General features: G+C 39.1%; 1 protein-coding gene across 1 annotated transcript in view; it reads right to left on the reverse strand.

The window, feature by feature from the left end:
• The window catches only part of NUP210L (nucleoporin 210 like), an 85,219-nt gene extending 64,363 nt beyond the window's left edge, over nt 1-20,856 (reverse strand). Inside the window, exons 1-10 of the mRNA XM_079899943.1 lie at nt 19,720-20,856; nt 18,072-18,208; nt 11,501-11,632; nt 10,533-10,626; nt 9,828-9,978; nt 7,869-8,001; nt 6,816-6,974; nt 3,497-3,565; nt 2,781-2,887; nt 1,978-2,118 (exon numbers count right to left, since the gene is read on the reverse strand). Coding sequence (XP_079756069.1) covers nt 1,978-2,118; nt 2,781-2,887; nt 3,497-3,565; nt 6,816-6,974; nt 7,869-8,001; nt 9,828-9,978; nt 10,533-10,626; nt 11,501-11,632; nt 18,072-18,208; nt 19,720-19,916 — 1,320 coding nt within the window. The 5' untranslated portion in view covers nt 19,917-20,856. The remainder of the gene's footprint in view (nt 1-1,977; nt 2,119-2,780; nt 2,888-3,496; nt 3,566-6,815; nt 6,975-7,868; nt 8,002-9,827; nt 9,979-10,532; nt 10,627-11,500; nt 11,633-18,071; nt 18,209-19,719) is intronic.
• Between the last annotated feature and the right edge of the window lie 47 nt (nt 20,857-20,903).

Consider the following 20,903-nt stretch of genomic DNA (forward strand, 5'->3'; position numbering starts at 1 on the left):
CAGAAATACCATAACAATGGATTTTAAAAATCACTGTGTGTTAAATATTGTTAAAAAACTGGATATATTTTAATACTGAATATAGATCTATACCTGACCATAACTAATCCAAACACCATTCATTCATTTAACAAATACTTATTTGTATCAAATGTATGTTTAGTCACTCAGATGTTAGGGCAACAGCTGTGAATACAGTAGGCATAATCTTTGCCCTCAAAGTTTATAATCTGATGAAAGAAGCAAATAATAACAATAAACTACGATGAATATTTTGATCTGAGAAGTTCAGGGAGCTCTAAGAACATATGAAAGGTGAAAACATGCCTGAGGAACCAACGTTAAGCTAGCCTTGTGCATTGAGTAGGGAGAAAGGGTTGTAGACAAAAGGAATTATATTTGTTTATAAAAAATGAAAATAAAATAGAGGCAAAAAGAGACATTTTTTAGAAACTGAAAGTTCAGTATGGCTGAAACATAAGAGAGGAAGCGTGACAAGACCTGAGGTTGGAGAAGTTGTCAGGGGCCAATCATATAGAGTCACAAACTCAAACGCCTACAGGTATCAGGTAGATATTATAAACAGGTTTATTAAGCTGAATATAAAATAACAGGGAATGGCAGGAAACACAGCAGGCTGAAAAGTATAGTCTAAATGTTGTAGCCACTATCTCTTCCAGCTAATCACTGTCAGATTTTCATATAATCTAGAGAATCAGAAATCTTGGATTTTATTTGAAATTTCCCAATTAAAAAGAAACTTACACACCTAAATAAAAAACAAGATTACAAACCAAGATAGTCTGCAGGCCACCAGATTGTGATCTCTGTCATAGAGGGTCCTATAAAACTACATTAAGAAGTTTAAACTTTACCGTAAAATCAATGGGAAGCCACCAAAGGAATTTAAATAGTAAATACATAATAATTTTTGTAGTTTTTGGAATATCATTCTAGCCACGGACAATACTGGAGGTCAGAATATCAGTTTAGAAGCTACTGTGAAAGTCTAGGTGAAAGACAGCAATGTCTTCTTCATCTAGTAAGAAATGGGTTTGAGAGACATTTAGAAGAACTGACATGGCATTCAATAATGTACTGAATGTAGAAGGTGAAGGAGAAGGCAGAGTCAAGGGTGACTCTTGGGATTTTGTCTTAAACAGCTGGGCAAAAGGATCACTGGAGAAAAAGTAGGTTTGGGAGAGGGAAACAAATTTGACAGACAGTTAAAAATCAGATACTTACACATTTTAGATGCATTAGAAACAGATTCATTCCTTATCCCTTTACCTTGTAACTCCATTTCTGTTATTATACCATAAGAAAATTAACCAAAAGGAATAAGAATTATACGAAGATACACAGTTATGCCATTTACAAAGTAAAAAAACTGTTAAAAATGCAAAAGTTCAAAGTTGGTGGCATGGTTGAACAATTGGCATATTAACCCTTTGGATTTTTAGAATAGAAAGTACTCCTATGTGGACCTGATGACACAAGGAAACGTGCACATGAAATAATTTTTTTTTTTTTTTTTTTTTTTTGTGGTACGCGGGCCTCTCACTGTTGTGGCCTCTCGTTGTGGAGCACAGGCTCCGGACGTGCAGGCTCAGCGGCCATGGCTCACGGGCCCAGCCGCTCCGTGGCATGTGGGATCTTCCCGGACCGGGGCACGAACCCGTGTCCCCTGCATCGGCAGGCAGACTCTCAACCACTGCGCCACCACGGAAGCCCTGAAATAATTTTTAAAGGACCCTCAAATGACATACATACACAATGACCACAAATGCAGATATATGCATTAACAGAAATTGGAACAGAAAATTTGTAGAGGTATAAACTACTAAGTGTACTGTTTATTAGTTTATTTTGTGAAAGATAAAGGTGGGATATGCCATATATGTGCTTGCAAATCAACAAGTCAGGCAAGTCTGGTCAGTGTTCTCAGGATTCAAAGACCATCCTTTTAATTCCTACCTGGTAAATGATGGAAGTCAGGGATGCATTTATCATGACCACACCATGTTTCAGGGCTTTCACTACATTGTAAGATCCATTCACAGTAGTCAGCTGCTCTTCAAAATACTCTCTTGGGAATTGGTACATAATCCTGAGATTCTGAAAATCAGCCCAAAATCAACACAAACCTGAAGACATGCTTTTTCCCTAAAGCCATCTTAATCCCAAAGCATTAAAAAAAAAAGTGTGGCTATGCATTCTGGGGGTTAAAGAAACAAAAACAAAATCTTTGCTCTCCCTCACCAAATTCTAAGTTGGAAAGATGTCATTTTAAAATGGTACTAGTTTTTGAAAGATCCATTAATGGCAAGTAATCAAAAATAGGAAGAGTCGAAGCTTATATAAATTTTAGTGTAATCTGTGCTATTCCATAAATTGACAGTTCTCAGGGGAAAAAAAAATGGACACTGGAGAGTGACTACAACACTTCACATTTAATGGTCACACTATTACTCTCACCACTATAAAACTCTGGTGACCATCTCTGAAATGAAGTTGTAAAATGAGGATTCCCTCCAAAGTGTTATCATTGGTGTCAACTTCATCTCTCTTCTATAATTCTAACCAGATTATATCTTTTACTTCTGGTTTAGCATTCCTCAAGGATAGAACTATTTAATAATAATAATAATAAAGTAGTAACTTGCATTTTCAAAGGTAAAATCTGGAAGCAAAAGAAAAAAAGTCTTCCTAGCCAAAAAGATTGCCCACTCAAGGAGTTATCCTTAAAGGGGCTAGAAAAATACAAAAGAGAGACTCACATCTGAAATATAGACTTTTGTGCTGCTTTTATCAAATACTTCTACTGTAATAACATACACCTGCCCCACCTCTAGACTCCAACGGTCTCCAGGTTGGACTGTGAAACCTGTACACAAATCAAGAAACAAAAGTATTAGAAGAGGCCAACATTTTTCTACAATGAATTTAAAAATACAAACTTTAAAAAGCCATTTAAAGAGCAAAACTCAATAATAGGTGGAGATGGTTTCCAAAGTAGATCCTTTAGTTGCCTCTATAAAATTGTATAATAATTTGGGGTTCCAAAGATCCTGGCTTAACTTAGCTCATCTCAGGTATAAAGGAAACACTCTCACTTATATCTGTATATAAATGCCACTCCACCCCCAAACCAACAATTTTGCTCATTTCTGATATGTCAGGCAAGATTTCAGCTGATTTCAGTCAGATTCATTGTTTCATATGGCTTAAAGACATTAGATTTCTTTTTTCCTTGTATAAAGTCTCTTTTTCTAACCCAACGTTGTATTACATGGAGCTTCATGTTTTACAATGTTTCAAGATGCTTTACTCTTGCAGATAGCATTTAACCAAAACAATGTGAGAAAACATGTCAAGTAAGGTTGAATTTGAAATTAGTTAAGTCTCAAAATGAAGCACTCTAGTCTTTAATGCACTCATTTCAGTGAAATACTTTAAGCTATTCAGCTTTCTGAAAATTATTATCTAAAAATACCTAGAAATCCAGGCTCTACAACATATATGGTGCAATTTGGGAGTCCAGACAAAGATCGCATATGGACATCTTAATTTTTGCTTAAGGAAATTGTATGAGCTAGTTGGGTGGAAAGAGAAATATGAGTTACCAAAAATAAATAAATAAGCCCACAAATGAAAGCAAATAAAAATTCTATCTTTTATTATCCACTGGAAAGCAAAACTTAAATGTGTATATTCCGAGAAAAATCTGAGGGCTCAGCAATCACAGGAATCAGGTATTCTTGAATTTCAAATATGAGGAAGATGAAATGAGAGAAAAAAGATCATGCTCCATGTTTTTAATATTCATTTAGCTGTGGAACTCTTTCCTCCTGCAAAATTCTTACATAGGAGCCCATTATGGAAAGCAGGACAAAGTGGCATTGCCCTGGCTAAAGAAATGGTCAGTGGTGGATGGAGAGGGAGGGAGAGGCATGACTTGCCATCCAGCCCAGCAACTTGCCTTGGGCTCTGCAGACAGTTTTAAAAATCACTAGTTGATTTTCTATTATCTGTGGCAATTCTTTAATACCAAAATGTTTTCTCTTTGCCACCAAAGATACTTCTAGGTGGGATAGAAGTATGGGATAGAACCCATACCCCCTGCACTGGAAGGTGAAGTCTTAACCACTGGACCGCCAGAGAAATCCCTCCTACTACTTTTTATATTTTATTTATTTATTTATTTATTTGGTTGTGCTGGGTCTTAGTTGTGGCAGGCGGCTCATTAGTTGTGGCATGCGAACTCTTACTTGCGGCATGCATGTGGGATCTAATTCCCTGACCAGAGATCGAACCTGGGCCCCCTGCAGTGGGAGCACGGAGTCTTATCCACTGCGCCACTAGGGAAGTCCCCTTCCTACTACTTTTTTTGTTGTTGTTAATTTTTTTTTTTTAATTTTTATTTTTGTCTGTGCTGGGTCTTTGTTGTTGCACGCGGGCTTTTCTCTAGTTGTGGTGAGCAGGGGCTACTCTTCGTTGTGGTGCACGGGCTTCTCATTGCAGTGGCTTCTCTCGTTGTGGAGCATGGGCTCTAGGTGTGTGGGCTTCAGTAGTTGCAGCACACGGGCTCAGTAGTTGCGGCATGTGAGCTCCAGAGCATGCGGGCTTCAGTAGTTGTGGCTTGCGGGCTCAGCAGTTGTGGCTCTCAGGCTCTAGAGCACAGGCTCAGTTGTTCCGTGGCATGTGGGATCTTCCGGGACCAGGGCTCCAACCTGTGTCCCCTGCATTGGCAGGCAGATTCTTAACCACTGCGCCACCAGGGAAGTCCCCTCCTACTACTTTTTAAACATTCTTTCTGGGCCTCCTTAAAGTCCCTCCTCTTCCATATGAACCTTACAAGCTAACATTCCACAGTTCTGTCTTCAGCTCTCTTCTCCTCTCACTCTGTATATTCTCCCTAGGTGATTTTGTCTACAACAACAGCTTCAACTATCACCTGGCTATAAACTGATAACTTTCAAATATCTGTCTTCATCTTGAATCTTTCTCCTCCAGATGCATTTCTGCTTGGATGTCTATCCCACAGATACTTCAAGTTAACATGTGAAAAACTAAACTAGTTTCCTTTTCCCTTAAACCTGCTCCTTCTTTTATATTACCCATCTCTATGAACAACGGTACCACCAGCCACCCTAAGGCAGGTGCTGGAACAAACTATGAATAGTCACCATCCATGTCAAGAGATAAATGTAGTATATTTTAATAGTTACTACTTTGAAATAAATAACGATATGAACTGAGAATATGAAAAAAAAATCATGGTAAGTCTGCCTGGGGAATTCAGGGTAGTGCCTGACACACAGCTGGGGCTCAGTAGGTATCAAATGTCTTAGTTTACTTTGTAGGTACTATTGTATTTGTTCACAAATGTCCTAGGCACCTTAAAATGACTAGAGAACAAACAACTTTGAACCAAACCTCTCCTGAGTGTTTTAGACAAATAATATAATCAGCTAATTAACAAATACTATTCTACAAGAAATACTGTACCTTTCAAGACTGATAGGTTCTTACTCAGAGTTAAGCCTACTAAGCCCTACATAATTACTCCCTCTCCTACTCTATTACCTCTTCTGCTACTTTCCCCTTATTCTCTGCACTCAGCAGCAGTGTCTTCCTTGCTCTTCTGTAAACATGCCAAACATGCTTCTGCTTCAGAACCTTTGCAATTGCTATTTCCTCTTCCTGGAGCTCTTTCACCCAGATATCTGTATGGTTCATTGCTCTGATGTGGCCTTATCAGAGAGGATTTCCCTAACTACCCTGAGTAAAATAGTCTGTATGCTTAGCATAGAGCAATGTTGAACATATAGTAGAAATATAATAGATATTTGCTGAATAAATTAAGTTATTTGAGATTCAAAGATTCAAAAATAGGAAATATTTCAATATCAAACACTGAGAATTTTATGAATTTCCTGAAAATTTCAGTTTTCTGAGAATTTTAATCTTTATACTGTTTTGTTTTCATTGACTGTAGTAGAGCTCTATGTATCTCTCTTTGTTCAATCTTACAGAGCAGGTTTAGTGAATTTTTTAAAATTTTATTTATTTATTTTTGGCTGCACTGGGTCTTCATTGCTGCACGTGGGCTTTCTATAGTTGTGTCGAGCGGGGGCTGCTTTTTGTTGCGGTGCGCGGGCTTCTCATTGCGGTGGCTTCTCTTGCCGTGGAGCACGGGCTTTAGGCACGCGGGCTTCAGTAGTTGTGGCACACGGGCTCAGTAGTTGTGGCTTGCGGGCTCTAGAGAGCAGGCTCAGTAGATGTGGTGCCCAGGCTTAGTTGCTCCACGGCATGTGGGATCTTCCTGGACCAGGGCTCGAACCTGTGTCCCCTGCATTGGCAGGCGGATTCTTAACCACTGCACCACCAGGGAAGCCCAAGTTTAGTGAATTTTTAAAAATTACTCTCAATTTAACAAATATTAATTAAGTAGCCACTTCAGACAATACCATCTTTTCTCAGTTATTCATGTGAAAATAGGAAAGAACAAATTAAATAACATTTACACAAGTTCCTCCAAACTGTTTTCCCCAGTCTCCTATTTATAATTTGATTGAGGTTGCACATACGCTCTGAAGTCAACAGGTTCCAAGTTCCAACTACTCTTCTGTACCTACCCTTTGTTAGAAATTATGACAAAAATAATTTATAGTGCTTTGTTAAAAATAGAACCTATAGAAAATAAATGTAGTAGTATTATAATCATGCTTAACTAATTATTTTACCAAGGAACATGTATAGCATGCTCAAGGAAATATAGATTGGCAGCGAAAACTTGAGCAAAAGGATACTTTTATGGATAAAGACAAGGTTAGCGTGGCCCAGTTGGACAGCAGTCACCATGGCTGTTTTCTCATCCAGTAAAGCCACTTTCCCAGGAAGAGACATATTACATGAAACTCTGTGGTTTTGCAATTCCAGTGTATAATGTTCCAGGGGAAATTTCACCTCTGTAAGACATGAAAGATACATAAATGTAACGAGGGCAGCCATTCCAACGGACAATGGTGTATTGTTGGATTATAAGAGGAAGCAGGTCTAAATAAGAGTACAATCTGCTTTTAATTTCCCTCACTACGATGAATTTCTACACGTAGCCATTTTGAGGAGAATACTATATGAGTTTATTGTTGGTATTGCTTATATTCTTAAAACTCAGTGAACTGAGAGTAGGAGGCGGGATCCTCACTAAAGTAAGTAAAGGACTAATGTTAATGGAGCAAATGCACACTTTATAAATTCAGTGGGAATTTGGGGGTCAGTAGAGTATTAAGTTTTTTAGTTAATGAACTGAGTTTCTCAATAAACACCTTTTGCAAAGATCATTCAAGTCCCTTCTGGTAAAGTTTCTTCACTTGCCCTCTAAAAGCTAGTAAACTTTTGGTTGTTGTTTTAATAGACAATTCAGATGTGTATGGGCACTGAAGCTAAGCAGCATTAGCCGGTTTAAGACATGGAGACTATCTCTGCTCAGTATTAGCTCAAGTACAGCAATTAAGGGATATAGCTAACAATGCAGGGGTTAGAGGAACTGACACCACCCCCCACTCCCTGATCACCATGCAGTTGAAAATCCGCATATTAGTCAATCCTCCGTAACCCCAGTTCTGCACTCATGCACTCAGCCCACCACGCGTCGTGTAGTACTGTAGTATTTATTGAAGAAAATCCGTGTATAAGTGGACCTGCACAGTTCAAACCCATGTTGTTCAAGGGTAAACTGTACTTGATCACAAAATCTAAAGACAGAAAGAAGTATTTTGCATACATAATGTGGAGTTGCTTCTCTTGTCAGCAGAAAGGATTTGGGAAATGTTAGTCTTAGGAAAAGATAAGATATTTACCTGTCATTCTTCCCTGAACCATTTTTGCAACTCGATATTTAATATATGCTCCTACTAAGAGATAAATATCATGGGATGGTATAAGAAATATATTCTCCAAAACAAGCAGACGTATCAATGCTGCTGCCACTTTCTAAAAGAAGAAGGAAAAAAACACAAAGTTTCCATAGGCAAAATCCTCAAGGTCATCTTCCTCATTAAAGTTTACTTTTAATAAGTTTCTTCTAAAATATTTTATCAAGATTTAAAAAATGCTTTCTTAATCACAGATCATAATTTCAGTTAGCCTTAAAAAGTGATCATGGGACTTCCCTGGTGGCGCAGTAGTTAAGAATCTGCCTGCCAATGCAGGGGACATGGGTTCGAGCCGTGGTCTGGGAAGATGCCACATGCTGTGGAGTAACTAAACCTGTGTGCCACAACTACTGAGTCTGTGCTCTAGAGCCCACGAGCCACAACTACTGAAGCCCGCGCACCTAGAACCTGCACACCTAGAGCCTGTGCTCCGCAACAAGAGAAGCCACCGCGATGAGAAGCCCGAGCACTGCAAGGAAGAGTAGCCCCCGCTTGCAGCAACTAGAGAAAGCCCGTGCGCAGCAACAAAGACCAAACACAGCCAGAAAAAAATAAATTAATTAATTTTTAAAAAGTGATCATGTCAGCTCGGTGCTTTGTGACCACCTAGAGGGGTGGGATAGGGAGGATGGGAGGGAGGGAGATGCAAGAGGGAAGAGATATTGGAACATATGTATATGTATAACTGATTCACTTTGTTATAAAGCAGAAACTAACACACCATTGTAAAGCAATTATACTCCAATAAGGATGTTAAAAAAAAAGTGATCATGAATATTAATACTATATTAACTTTCTAAGTCACTCAAACAAAGAATAGAAAATGACAAGCTTTCTAAAGGAGAAGAGTAGGTAAATAAAAAGGCACTATGCTAAAATGGAAAAAGGTAAGACTTAACGGTATGCCATGGAAACTCTTTTTTTTTTTTTTTTGCGGTACGCGGGCCTCTCACTGTTGTGGCCTCTCCCATTGCGGAGCACAGGCTCAGCGGCCATGGCTCACGGACCCAGCCGCTCCATGGCATGTGGGATCTTCCCGGACCGGGGCACGAACCCATGTCCCCTGCATCGGCAGGTGGACTCTCAACCACTGCGCCACCAGGGAAGCCCCATGGAAACTCTTTTAACCAACTTCCAGTGAACTGAATTAGATTAAGTTACTCTATATCCCTTGTTGAACGTATTGATTCTTGTGAAGGCTTACCCAATACAAGGTTAATAGGCTGCTCTCTAGATGTCCACACATCTTCCTGCCACTTGAATTAGACGCTTACCAAAATGACATTTGTTTTTCCCAACCCTGTTTATGTCAGTTGCACTTTTAATTATAATTACATTAAAAAACAATTATATGAAAAGAGTTGTTTCTATAAAAATTTAAATGTTTTGAAAAGAAGTTAAAGGTAAGCTGCTAAAATGTACTGCTATCAAATTAGGTGTAGGTGAGAAATGTAAAAGACTGGGGGAAAATCCTTGAAAAATATAGAATCCTGCACTCAAATTGTTTCACAAATGTGTAATTTTTCACTTGACCATAAAATAAAATGAAAAATGAAAAAAAAAGAAACTAGAAGCTGTAATTTATGCAAGAACCAGTATGTATATTTCTAACCAGTGAACTCACAGCCAAAGTTCTTGGACCTACACTTCAAAGCATTGGTGAATAAAATGCAGTTACATGTTTTAAGAGAAAATGTCAGTTGTAATTGGGTAATAACATGTTTAAGGAAGACAAGTTTGGAAAAAATGTTTATCCATTTCAAATGACTTTTTCAATTGGCCCAAATCATATCAGGTTAGAAGGCTTCTACTAAGAAAAACATAAAAACTATGTATTCCATAGGCAAGACTATTAAATGAAAGTTTATAGCACAAACATTTTACCTTATAGAATGGTTCAGAAATTCGAACTTTTACAACAGCAGCACCAGTTCTAATCCCAGACACCAAAATCATATCTCCTTGTTTCTCTTCCTTTTCCATCTCAGCTATATACACAGGGGGAGAATATTCTGCTTCAGAGTATTTCAAAATCCTAAAGAGATAAAATAAGGTTTGTTTCTAGTAAATTAATGAGTCTTCTTCCAAAAGGCTCTGAGAGACTTTAAACATAATCTCTTCAATGTCTATATAGTGTCAAAAGTTTTAAATTTCCACCTGGACTAGATAGAAGAAAAATACTTAATATGCTTCTGGCTAAAACTGTTGTAGGACTAAAACTTGCATTGTCTGAGAGCTATTACTTGGTACTGAAGACAAAACTTCATACTATTATCCACTCACTGTATTTCGGCATGCATAGATAGCTTGAACAATAAAACTGGCAGAAGATACACCTGACAAATAATTGTACAGTCCTGAGCTCATGAACTCTTCTGCAGTGGCTCAAATTAAACTATTATAAAGATACCTAAATCCATGCCATATGTCATTCTACCAAAGACATTTCCCCCTGATAAATTTATCTGTTCCAAAAAGTTCCAGATAGAAAGATTATCAAAGCCCACACAAATGACTGCTCTTCAGTGTGGTACCCAAAGGCAGATGTCTCCTTCAAAGTCAGATGGTTATGTTTGATTTCAAGGTTACCTAATTTTGCTAGACAGTTCTTCTCTTGCTGATTCATTATCCTGGGCAATGCTCCACTCAAAAGTCATCCCTGCCAAACTACTAAAAGTATTTCCTGTAGAGCAAGCCAAAAGCAGACAAGACAGAATCACATATTCAAAAATATTCAGGTATCTTTAACAAGAAAGGGAAACCTAACTAGAAAATTATTTTTAGGCTTCTTTCATTAACAAATAGAAGCACTATCATTAATGAATTAAAACACAAATACCAGGAAGACCCCTACACGAACAATGTAAGTACTGTTGTTGTATAAGCCTTCTAAAAGTGAAAAGGACTCTGATTAAATTCTGGTTGACAAAATTATGGCACTCTTTCTGTTCCTTTCGACATAAAGGCCACCTTATAGTCTACCTCAGGGTTGACAGGTATCTCTAAATCCTGATCCCTTCAATGAAAATTTTTATATAAACTAGAGTTGAATATTTCTAATACCTTAAGTTTTCAGATTTATAAAAATCACTCTTTACTAGTTTACAAAGAAAGAAGCAATGCATTTAAATGTTCTTTTTTTTACATATTACATTAATATAGTATATTAAAAGCATGTAAAATCAGTCTCAAGAAAGATAAACTTAAAATTATAAAACTTTTTCACAGGTTTACATTTAATTTTCCTGGCCTATGGAAAGTAGACTGATCAAAACAGAGCTAAAAATAAATTCCAAAAAGTGTTCTTAATTGTTGATCTAGGGACCATTAAAACTCAGTGGCAGAATCTGGATTTTAATTAGGAAATTTTAATGAAAGTATGTAGCTAATACATCATACCATACTCAGAATTATTAATTCCTCATGTACATGAACTTCATATGAGAAAATAAATATTATTTCCAGTCTACTTTTATCTCTCAAATTGCTGTTTCCAAATGCTAAACACAAAGGTGTTTATTCTATTTAATTTTGTTGAATCCTTTGACATTCTTTACCTTCAGCATCCAATGCCCTCACCATCAGTTCCAGTGGTGAATCATCTACGTAGAGTTCCCGGGTTCGAGATATAATTTCAATGCTGTCTATCACATCAACCTTAACATCACAGCGCAGTTCATGGTCAGTCACTACAATGAACCCCAAAACTGAGAATTTAGTTCAACAGGTCATGAATCTTTTAAATGTCTCATACACTCAGGAGCTTATTCTAAATACTAAGAAAAAGAAAGGTTGTAACAGTTCCTTTCAACCTGTGGAAGAAAACAGCATAGCAACAAAATATAAAGGCATCTGTTTACAAAAACAGACACTAGACGAGTGATTCCCAAATACTGATCTATAATGATGTTTTCATTCATCCATGGAAAAATGAGAAAAAATAAGAATTTTAAAACAGTAATAAAATTAAATATATTCACTTCAAAGGAATATACTTTATCCTTACATTCTATATTACTTTTTAAAAATTTTGTTTATTTATTTATTTATTCATTTTTAGCTGTGTTGGGTCTTTGCTGCTGCCTGTGGGCTTTTTCTAGTTGCGGTGAGCCGGGGCTACTCTTCGCTGCTGTGCGCAGGCTTCTCATCACGGTGGCTTCTCTTGCTGCCGAGCACGGGCTCTAGGCACGCAGGCTTCAGTAGTTGTGGCACACGGGCTTAGCTGCTCCATGGCACGTGGGATCTTCCCAGACCAGGGCTCCAACCCGTGTCCCCTGCATTGGCAGGAGGATTCTTAACCACTGCGCCACCAGGGAAGTCCCTGTATATTACTTTTGAAGTGTTAAAAAAAATTTTTTTAACGAAATTATGGTAAGAGTAGATTTTTAAAATATATTTAATTAGGAAAGTAAGAGGGTGGCAACCATATGTCAGTCCTGCCTGCCAATAAATTTTTCTCTCTCACTTTCTTTCGTTTTTTATTTTTCTGGACCGTGAGATTAAAAAACCTGAGAATCAGGGGCTTCCCTGGTGGCGCAGTGGTTAAGAATCCGCCTGCCAATGCAGGGGACATGGGTTGGAGCCCTGGTCCAGGAAGATCCCACATCCCGCGGAGCAACTAAGCCCGTGCGCCACAACTACTGAGCCTGCGCTCTAGAGCCCGAGCGCCACAACTACTGAAGCCTGCGTGCCTAGAGCCCGTGCTCCACAACAAGAGAAGCCACTGCAATGAGAAGCCCCTACTCGCCGCAACTAGAGAAAGCCCGTGCCCAGCAACGAAGACCCAACACAGCCAAAAAAAAAAAAAAAAAAGTGAGGAAGGCGACTTCCGTTGTGGTCCGGTGGTTAAGAATCTGCCTTCCAATGCAGAGGACGCGGGTTCGATCCCTGGTCGGGGAAGTACGATCCACACGCGGCGGGGCAACCATGGCTGTGCGCAGCAACTACTGAGCCTGCACGCTCCAGAGCCCACGCGTGCCACAACTAGAGAGAAGCCTGTGCGCCGCCACAAAGATCCAACACAGCCAAAATAAATAAATAAAATAAAGATGTTTTAAAAAAAAAGATAAGTGAGGAAGGAATGAGGGAAAGAGAAAATCACCATTAGAACTCTACAGTAATAACTGCTACAGTCAAGATTCATAGATAAATGCAAAAACTAGTGGATGAAACTTTAAAGAGAAACAGGATGTATCAAAGTATCTCCCCCAAATACTTATTAGTTACTGTGGTGGTATTTAATGTATGTCCACAAATTCCTTGACACACCTCCCTCCAGGAGGTGAAGATTAATTTCTCTTCCTTTGAATGAACTGAAATTAGTGATCATTTTTAATGAACAGCATATGGAGAGAGAAAAATGGTAACTTTACAGTAGATAAACCTGATAGGCATTACCTTAACCAAGTGATCAAGGTTAAAATCACTAGTGATAAGTCATGTTGACATCATGTATCCCCTGATATAATGCAATAAGAAGGTTTCTTCACTTCTGAGGTTTTCCTTCTAAAAATCTATAACAAAAAAAGTGTCAAGGTCATGAAAGACAAAGAAAGGCTGAGAAACTGTCACAGATCAGAGGAGACTAAGGTAAGATAACAATTTAGTTTAGTAATGTGGTATCTTGGAGTGAATCCTAGAGCAGAAAAAGGACATTAGTGGAACATTAGGGGAGACTGGGTGAAGGGTATATGGGAAATCTTTGTACTATCTTTGCATCTCTTCTGTAAATCTAAAATTATTTTAAAATAAAATGTTTTAAAAATTAAATTAATCTTCTACTTGACTAACATTTAACTGAAGGGACTTCCCTGGTGGCTCAGTGGTTAAGAATCCACCTGCCAATGCAGGGGACACGGGTTTGAGCCCTGGTCTGGGAAGATCCCACATGTTGAGGAGCAACTAAGCCCGTGTGCCACAACTACTGAGCCTGTGCTCTAGAGCCTGTGAGCCACAACTACTGAAGCCCGCACGCCTAGAGCCCGTGCTCTGCAACGAGAAGCCACCACAATGAGAAGTCCACAACAAAGAGTGGCTCCCTCTCACCACAACTAGAGAAAGCCCGTGTGCAGCAACGAAGACCCCACACAGCCAAAAATAAATAATCACTTAATTAAAAAAAAAATTTAACTGAAGAGCAGAACCTGAAATTAAAAGAATTGAAGACCAAGATATGAGACCTATGGACAAGAATCAAGAGAAGTTGAAATCTCACAGAATCTGCTAGTAGAATATACCATTAAGGAAATCTTCCAGGGATGGCAAAGGAAGGAAAGAAGGGTGAGCTTAAATAATATACACCAGATAATCAGGCATTGGATAATACAGCATCAATAAAATGTGAAATTAAATTCTTCTGTGGAGAAATGTGAAGCAGCTGTGAACTTACATAAATAATATGAAAAACCTTGTGTACATAATGCCTATCCATCTGACTACTTCAGTAGCAGAAAGCTTTTCAATATAGGGCCATTGACCATAAAGAAAAAAAAATTACCTTGTATGATTTATAAATAAATTTAGAGTGATTAGGAGAAATATCAAACATTTAACTTACCTGTTTTTAAAGATAAAAAGAAACAAATAACTTTAGTAAATAATATAATGAATATTCTTACTTACATGTCCATATTACTTCAGGTTCATACAGTAATGAGGTAATAAAGAAAAATTTATGAGGCAGAGACGAGGAGAGGTGATCCAGGAAGAAGGAAGGAGAAAAAAATAAGAGAATGAAGCCAAGACTGAGAGAACCAAAGGGATGCAGTGCCAGAGGCAAAACAGAGGGAGCAGAAATAACAAATATTTCTGCTCTGATTCTCATATTTATCCTAGCTTCCAAATCAACTCCTCTTGATTTTATGATTACAACACACTGCAGCAAATAAGTATTTACTGAACGTTAACCACATGCTGAGCACAGTGTGAAACGTACTGATCACCCCATTCTACTCTCTCCACCGAAATCATCCAGTTGTCCAAACCCTTTCTTCATCCTCCATGTGAGCTTTTTTACCTAAAATTATACCCTCATCTCCAAACTCCTCTACCTGTTCTGTACCTAAGGTTGAAAATCTAGATATCCCACTACAAAGAGACATATTCATAGACTACCTCTGGAAGGATACAGAAAAGTGGTTGTCTCTTGGAGAAATGAGATTAGAGATTTACTTTTAACTATATAAACTTTTATATATATATATTTTTATAACCTTTTATATTCTTTAAAGATTTTACTAAAGGGAGGTAACACCTAGTCAAAACAAAACAAACAAAAAATCAAAAGAAATCTGGCACTCTTACCAAATAGAATATGCCCACCTTGTCTCTCACCTCTATCCATTTTCTCTGTCATAACCACTAATTTTCTTTACTACACTATCACCAAAAACATCATAATCAAAATCCTAAGCACCTAAACACCAATGGAGTGCTTAAATCTTTTAACCCTTACAGAAGCCTTATAGTTAGTAGGCAATTCAATAAATATTTGTCAAACAAATGAACAGTTTCTCTTAAAGCATGCTCTTCCCTTTCAAAATGTCCCTTCCCCCACCTCCCATTTCACAGTACCAGTTCCCATTCAGATGAGAATGCACCTGGTAGGACACCAAGACTGCCATTCATTACTGGGAGTCTCCATCACCTATGTACACAATTGTATTAATAGCAAAATTGGGAAAGTTGATTTGAAAGATATTTAACTTTGGAATATTTACAAGTCAGATGAAACAAAGCTGAGAGCCAGATTTGACATTTTCCCTAGCAATTGTGTGAATGAATCTTTCAATATCAGAATGAATTCATGTAGTTAAGAGTAATTACATTAAAAATAGCATATGTGACCAAAGCAATGCTTTTTTTCTGACCCTGGTATCCTTCTCTATCTATTGTAGCTGCCCTGCATGATATGGTCCTCAAAGATTCTCATCTTTGAGATCTCATAGTTCATTGATTCTAAGACACTCATTTTTTTGACATTTTAACATCTCTGAAATTGGGATTTTATAACTGATGACATCTTAGAATTGTCAGCCAGGCAGCAGTCATGACATAGTTGTCATTGAATGCATATGTGAGAACTTTAAAAGGGCTAACATCAAACTTGCAGAATGGGTATTAGTAGTTGGAAGAAAACATGGTGAGCAATGGTGGAGCACTCTTTTTCCCTTGGAACCAAATGGTTAAAGAGACAGGGTGGGAAAGGTGGTGACTCAGATGTGCTAGGAACCTTTTCAAAGCTGGAGACAAAAACAGACCAGCTCTATATAATTGCAAAGCCAACTCATGAGCCCAATTAATACCTTTTAGGTGGTTTTGGTTTTAAGTGATTCTTTTAAGAAATGCTATGTCACTAACAGTCTTGATGGCACAAAGGACAATGTTGTGGGGATAAACACAGACGCTGATGATTCCCAGTCAAAAAGTGATTCAGATGAGGCAAAATGTTAAATTTGTCTTAGGAATATTTTATCCAGTTAATTTTATTTATATTTTCCTTTTTATCAGGCATGAGAGTGATACATAATAAAAATAACCATCTAAGTCAAAGAGTTCTTCAGTAGGTATAAAGTAAGAATTCTAAGTGAAGAAAAGCATAGTTTAGTTGGCAATGTTGTTCTTTCATAGTGGTACATTAAAAATAGCTTTACAATAGATGGCATCTTCAATAATAAGAAATATGGTATACCAAACATCTTGAATTTCTCTTTAAGAATATAGTATAGATATATAACTTATCAAAATATTTAAAAGCCATACATTGGGACTTCCCTGGTGGCGAGGTGGGTGAGAATCCACCTGCCAATGCAGGGGACATGGGTTCGATCCCTGGTCCAGGAAGATGCCTCATGCCTCACAGCAACTAAGCCCGTGCGCCACAACTACTGAGCCCCCGTGCTGAAACTACTGAAGACCGTGAGCCTAGAGCCTGTGTTCCACAACAAGAGAAGCCACCACAGTGAGAAGCCTGCCCACCGCAACAAAGAGTAGCCCCTGCTCGACGCAACTAGAGAAAGCCCACGCACAGCAATGAAGACCCGATGCAGCCAAATATAAATAAATGAAAAAAATAAGTAAATAAAAATAAAAGCCATACAGATATTTCTGGCCTATCAATATGACAATATCAAGTGCCAGAAACTCAGGAATACAAAGAGCCCTGCTCTGATTTTGGATACAAATAGCATTTCTTTTTAAAATTTAATTTAATTTAATTAATTAATTAATTTTTTGGCTGCATTGGGTCTTCGTTGTGGCACGCGGGCTTTCTCTAGTTGCGGCGAGCGGGAGCTACTCTTCATTGTGGTGCACGGTCTTCTCATTGCGGTGGCTTCTCTTGTTGCGGAGCACAGGCTCTAGGTGCGTGGGCTTCAGTAGTTGTGGCACACGGGTCCAGTAGTCGTGGCTCACGGGCTCTAGAGCGCAGGCTCAGTAGTTGTGGCCCACGGGCTTAGTTGCTCCGCAGCAGGTGTGGATCTTCCCGGAGCAGGGCTTGAACCTATGTCCCCTGCATTGGCAGGCGGATTCCCAACCACTGTGCCACCAGCGAAGTTCCACAAATAGCATTTCTTAAGCTGCTCTGGTCTAAAATAGACTAGTGCAGTGCTTCCCAAACTTTAGTCTGTATGAGAATCACCTGGAGAGCTTGTTCAAAATACAGATCTCTGGGTTCACTCCAGAGATTCTGATACAGCAGATCTAAGGTGGGGCCTGAGAATTTACATTTCTAACAAGCTCCCAGGTGATGCTTATGATGCAGATGCTAGATTCATAGATGACACTTTGAGAAGTACTAGTTTTTATACTGCCTTTTGCCTCACTCAAGACCAACCTCAGACCTTAACACCCAAGATAGCTCTGATAAATAGTTCCTTCCTTTCACCACTGATTCAAACAACCAGTTTCCACTCTGTATCAGGCACCATGCCAGGGGCTGGATGTATCAAAAAAAAAAAGAAAAGAAAAAAAAGAAAAAAAATCACAGAATAGGATGTCAAAATTGCAGGAATCCTTTTTTCTACCTCTTATCATTTGAAGCCAACACCGTCTCTGTTAACCATCTATAAAAGATATCAGATTATTCTATTCTTGATGAACTGTTACATAGTGTGTTTTGTCTCAACATACCTATCTCTCGAGCAAGAATAATACTGCTGAGGCGTATTGGTTGGGTAGATTCAGCAATGAGCACAGCTTTTTGGGAACATAAGGTGCCATTTTCATATAAAGGCTCAACAGTTACTGCATCATGATGGGTGGAATGCCTGCCAGAATAAAATACTTAAGAGTATGAAATAAGAGTGTGGGTTAAAATTAACTTTTGGTATAACATAGATTCCTATAGTTTTTCCATGTTACATACTACCAGGTGTATTTAAATGATTCTTTAAAATAGAAACATTGCTTAGGGACACAAGATTTAAGTGGGAGAGGCTGATCAGAACATTTTCCAGTGATCCCTTGTGCCAAGTTACATTCCTCCCTCAATATTTAAAATAAGATTTTTACTTTCTTCCCTCAGTATGTAAAAATAGGATTGATGTTGTTTTTCCAAAAATGAGAGACCTGGCTTCTCACACTCTGAGGAATGAATTTCCTCTGATCCTAGAAATTGGGCTGCTGCTTTCTAAGGTGGAAATGTTGCCCAATTATGAGGTGTGAGTCCAACTCAAAATACAATTTTAAAAATCATTAATATTTTTAGATGGATGGAAGGAATGGCTTTCAATGCTAGATTCATGCCTTCCATCATCCTCAGTCAGGAAATAAATCACACTGGACCATCACATAAGCCTGATTCCCTTGTACTTCCTCATAAAATGCGAGGTGAACTTCTTACACTCTGGACAAACCTTAGTGCTTCTCTTAAGTGATGGTAAAGGGAAATCTACTCCAGTTAGGATGAGCCCTCTGATACTTTGGAATCCACTTCCGTTAGGTTCCCTCACACCTTAGGAAACCACACCACCTATGTTTGGGTCCTCTCACACCAGAAAATCATGTCTTTCCACCCCCAGTCAGAAAGTCATCCCCCCAGAGTTGATTACCCCAAAGTTGAGTGTACACTTTGAGAGTACTCTCATATAAGGGGGGAAACATAATATTACAGGCAGATCTCATCTCCACCCAAAATACATCTTCTCATATTACAAGAAGTTTATACTTCATGGTGTCTATGCCTCAATTCATTCATCTTTAAGATGGGAATAATAATACTTCATAAGACTGTAAAAACCGAATGAGTTAACACATGCAAAGTGCTTAGTTAAGTATGCAATAATTAGTTGTGTTTTTACACTGAAAACCCCACCTTATTTAGTTTGTAGAGAACTCACAACCTAAGCCTCTCTAGCCCCTCAATAAATTTCCTCACACCTTGGGAACTTCCTCTCTAGATGTTTACACTGAAAGTTCTTCGCATTGGGTAGCCATCAATGCCTGAGGCCTCCAACACAGGGCTTCCTTGCGCCCTGACAGCTGTTCACACAGTGACTACCCCTCCCAACACACAATAAGAAGGCCACTTACACACCCTAACTGCTCATATAAGGCCCCACACATAAGCTGAAGACATCCCACACAACGAGGACAGGCCACTTCAGGAGGGCTGGCCACTGCACTCCCACTGACACCCCACTCCCAGCCCCTACGGGCAAGGGGCTCTTCAGGCCGAGTGACCACAAAGCATTCCTGTGGCGTCTTCGGTTGAGGAACCCCTCCCATTCTTCCTGGGTGGCGTTGGGGGTGCATACCCTCGTGACCCTCTACCCCTCACCAAGTGTAACAGCCCCGCTGCGCCTCCAGCAGGAAAGGAACCCGGCCTGGCTCCCGGCCAAAGGGCAATAACACCTGTGGCACGTTAAGTTTGTTGGCCAGGGTTCCAAGCAAAAAGAGAAGCAGCAACAGGAGGCGCTGCAGAGGAAAGCAAAACAGCCCGTCGCTTCGGGGCCCGGGTGATCCAACAGCCTTCATGGCAACTGCCAGCTCTCGGTTCCCGCTCAACTACAGCCGCGCCCTCAGCCCCAACGTCAGCCAATCCGCAGGCGTGACGTCATCAGGAGGCGGGCCTTCGTTCTGCGGGGAATTATGGGAATGTTTTTATGAAGCGCTCCAGCAAGCCGTTATGGAAACTTTAAGGCACATACCCAGCTACCCACTTAAAAGGCTACTTTCTTAAATATTGAGTGGCAGATTTTTTTAATAGTAAAGAACAAGCAGAGCAGTCTAAAAAAATAGTCTCTCACAGCTAAATTTCTCCTTCTGTTGCCTACTACGTTTGGCTCCTAGAGCAACTCCCTGCCCCCCCTTTTTTTGGCAATAATTTCCAGTCAGCATTGGCCCATACATATAAACGGAAAAAATGTTCCAGTCTCTAGTATAAACAGCTGGACGTTGTCAAGGAAGCTGTCATTTTTACTAGGAAGTCCGTTTCATGTCCAGCCTCAAGGCCAGAGTGCAGGAAATGCCAGGCACTGGCGTCTCACAGGCAGCTTAGAAAGCTATCCACTCACGCTGCCTGTTAAGCAAATACTCTGAGAGCACCTCTTGTTAAATTGTTTTCTCCAAATATCCAACAGAGTATCAGCTCGAAGCCTGTCTCAGGACGGTTTACTAAAACCACAAATGTATAGGAGTAGGTAATCCGTGTCATATATTGTTGAAGTTGTTTAGGGAGCAGAGCCTAATAAATCCAGGATTTATAAGAAAGAATCAATACAGTTATAAAGGAAATGTATAGCTCACCCTGAAGACGCCAGTGTTAAGGTCCAGCACATAAATATTTCTAATCTTCACATTTACCCTAACAATACATATTATCTTTATTTTACAGATAATGAAACTAAATAACTGACATCAGAATACACAACTAGGGATCTGAGAGCTGAGTTCTGACCCCAGTTTTGGTCACCTTCCAAAATGTGTGCTCTACATCAAATCCTGTTGCTTCCACCCACAAAG

Source organism: Stenella coeruleoalba (assembly GCF_951394435.1).
Source record: "Stenella coeruleoalba genome assembly, chromosome: 1".
Taxonomy (NCBI): Eukaryota; Metazoa; Chordata; class Mammalia; order Artiodactyla; family Delphinidae; genus Stenella; species Stenella coeruleoalba.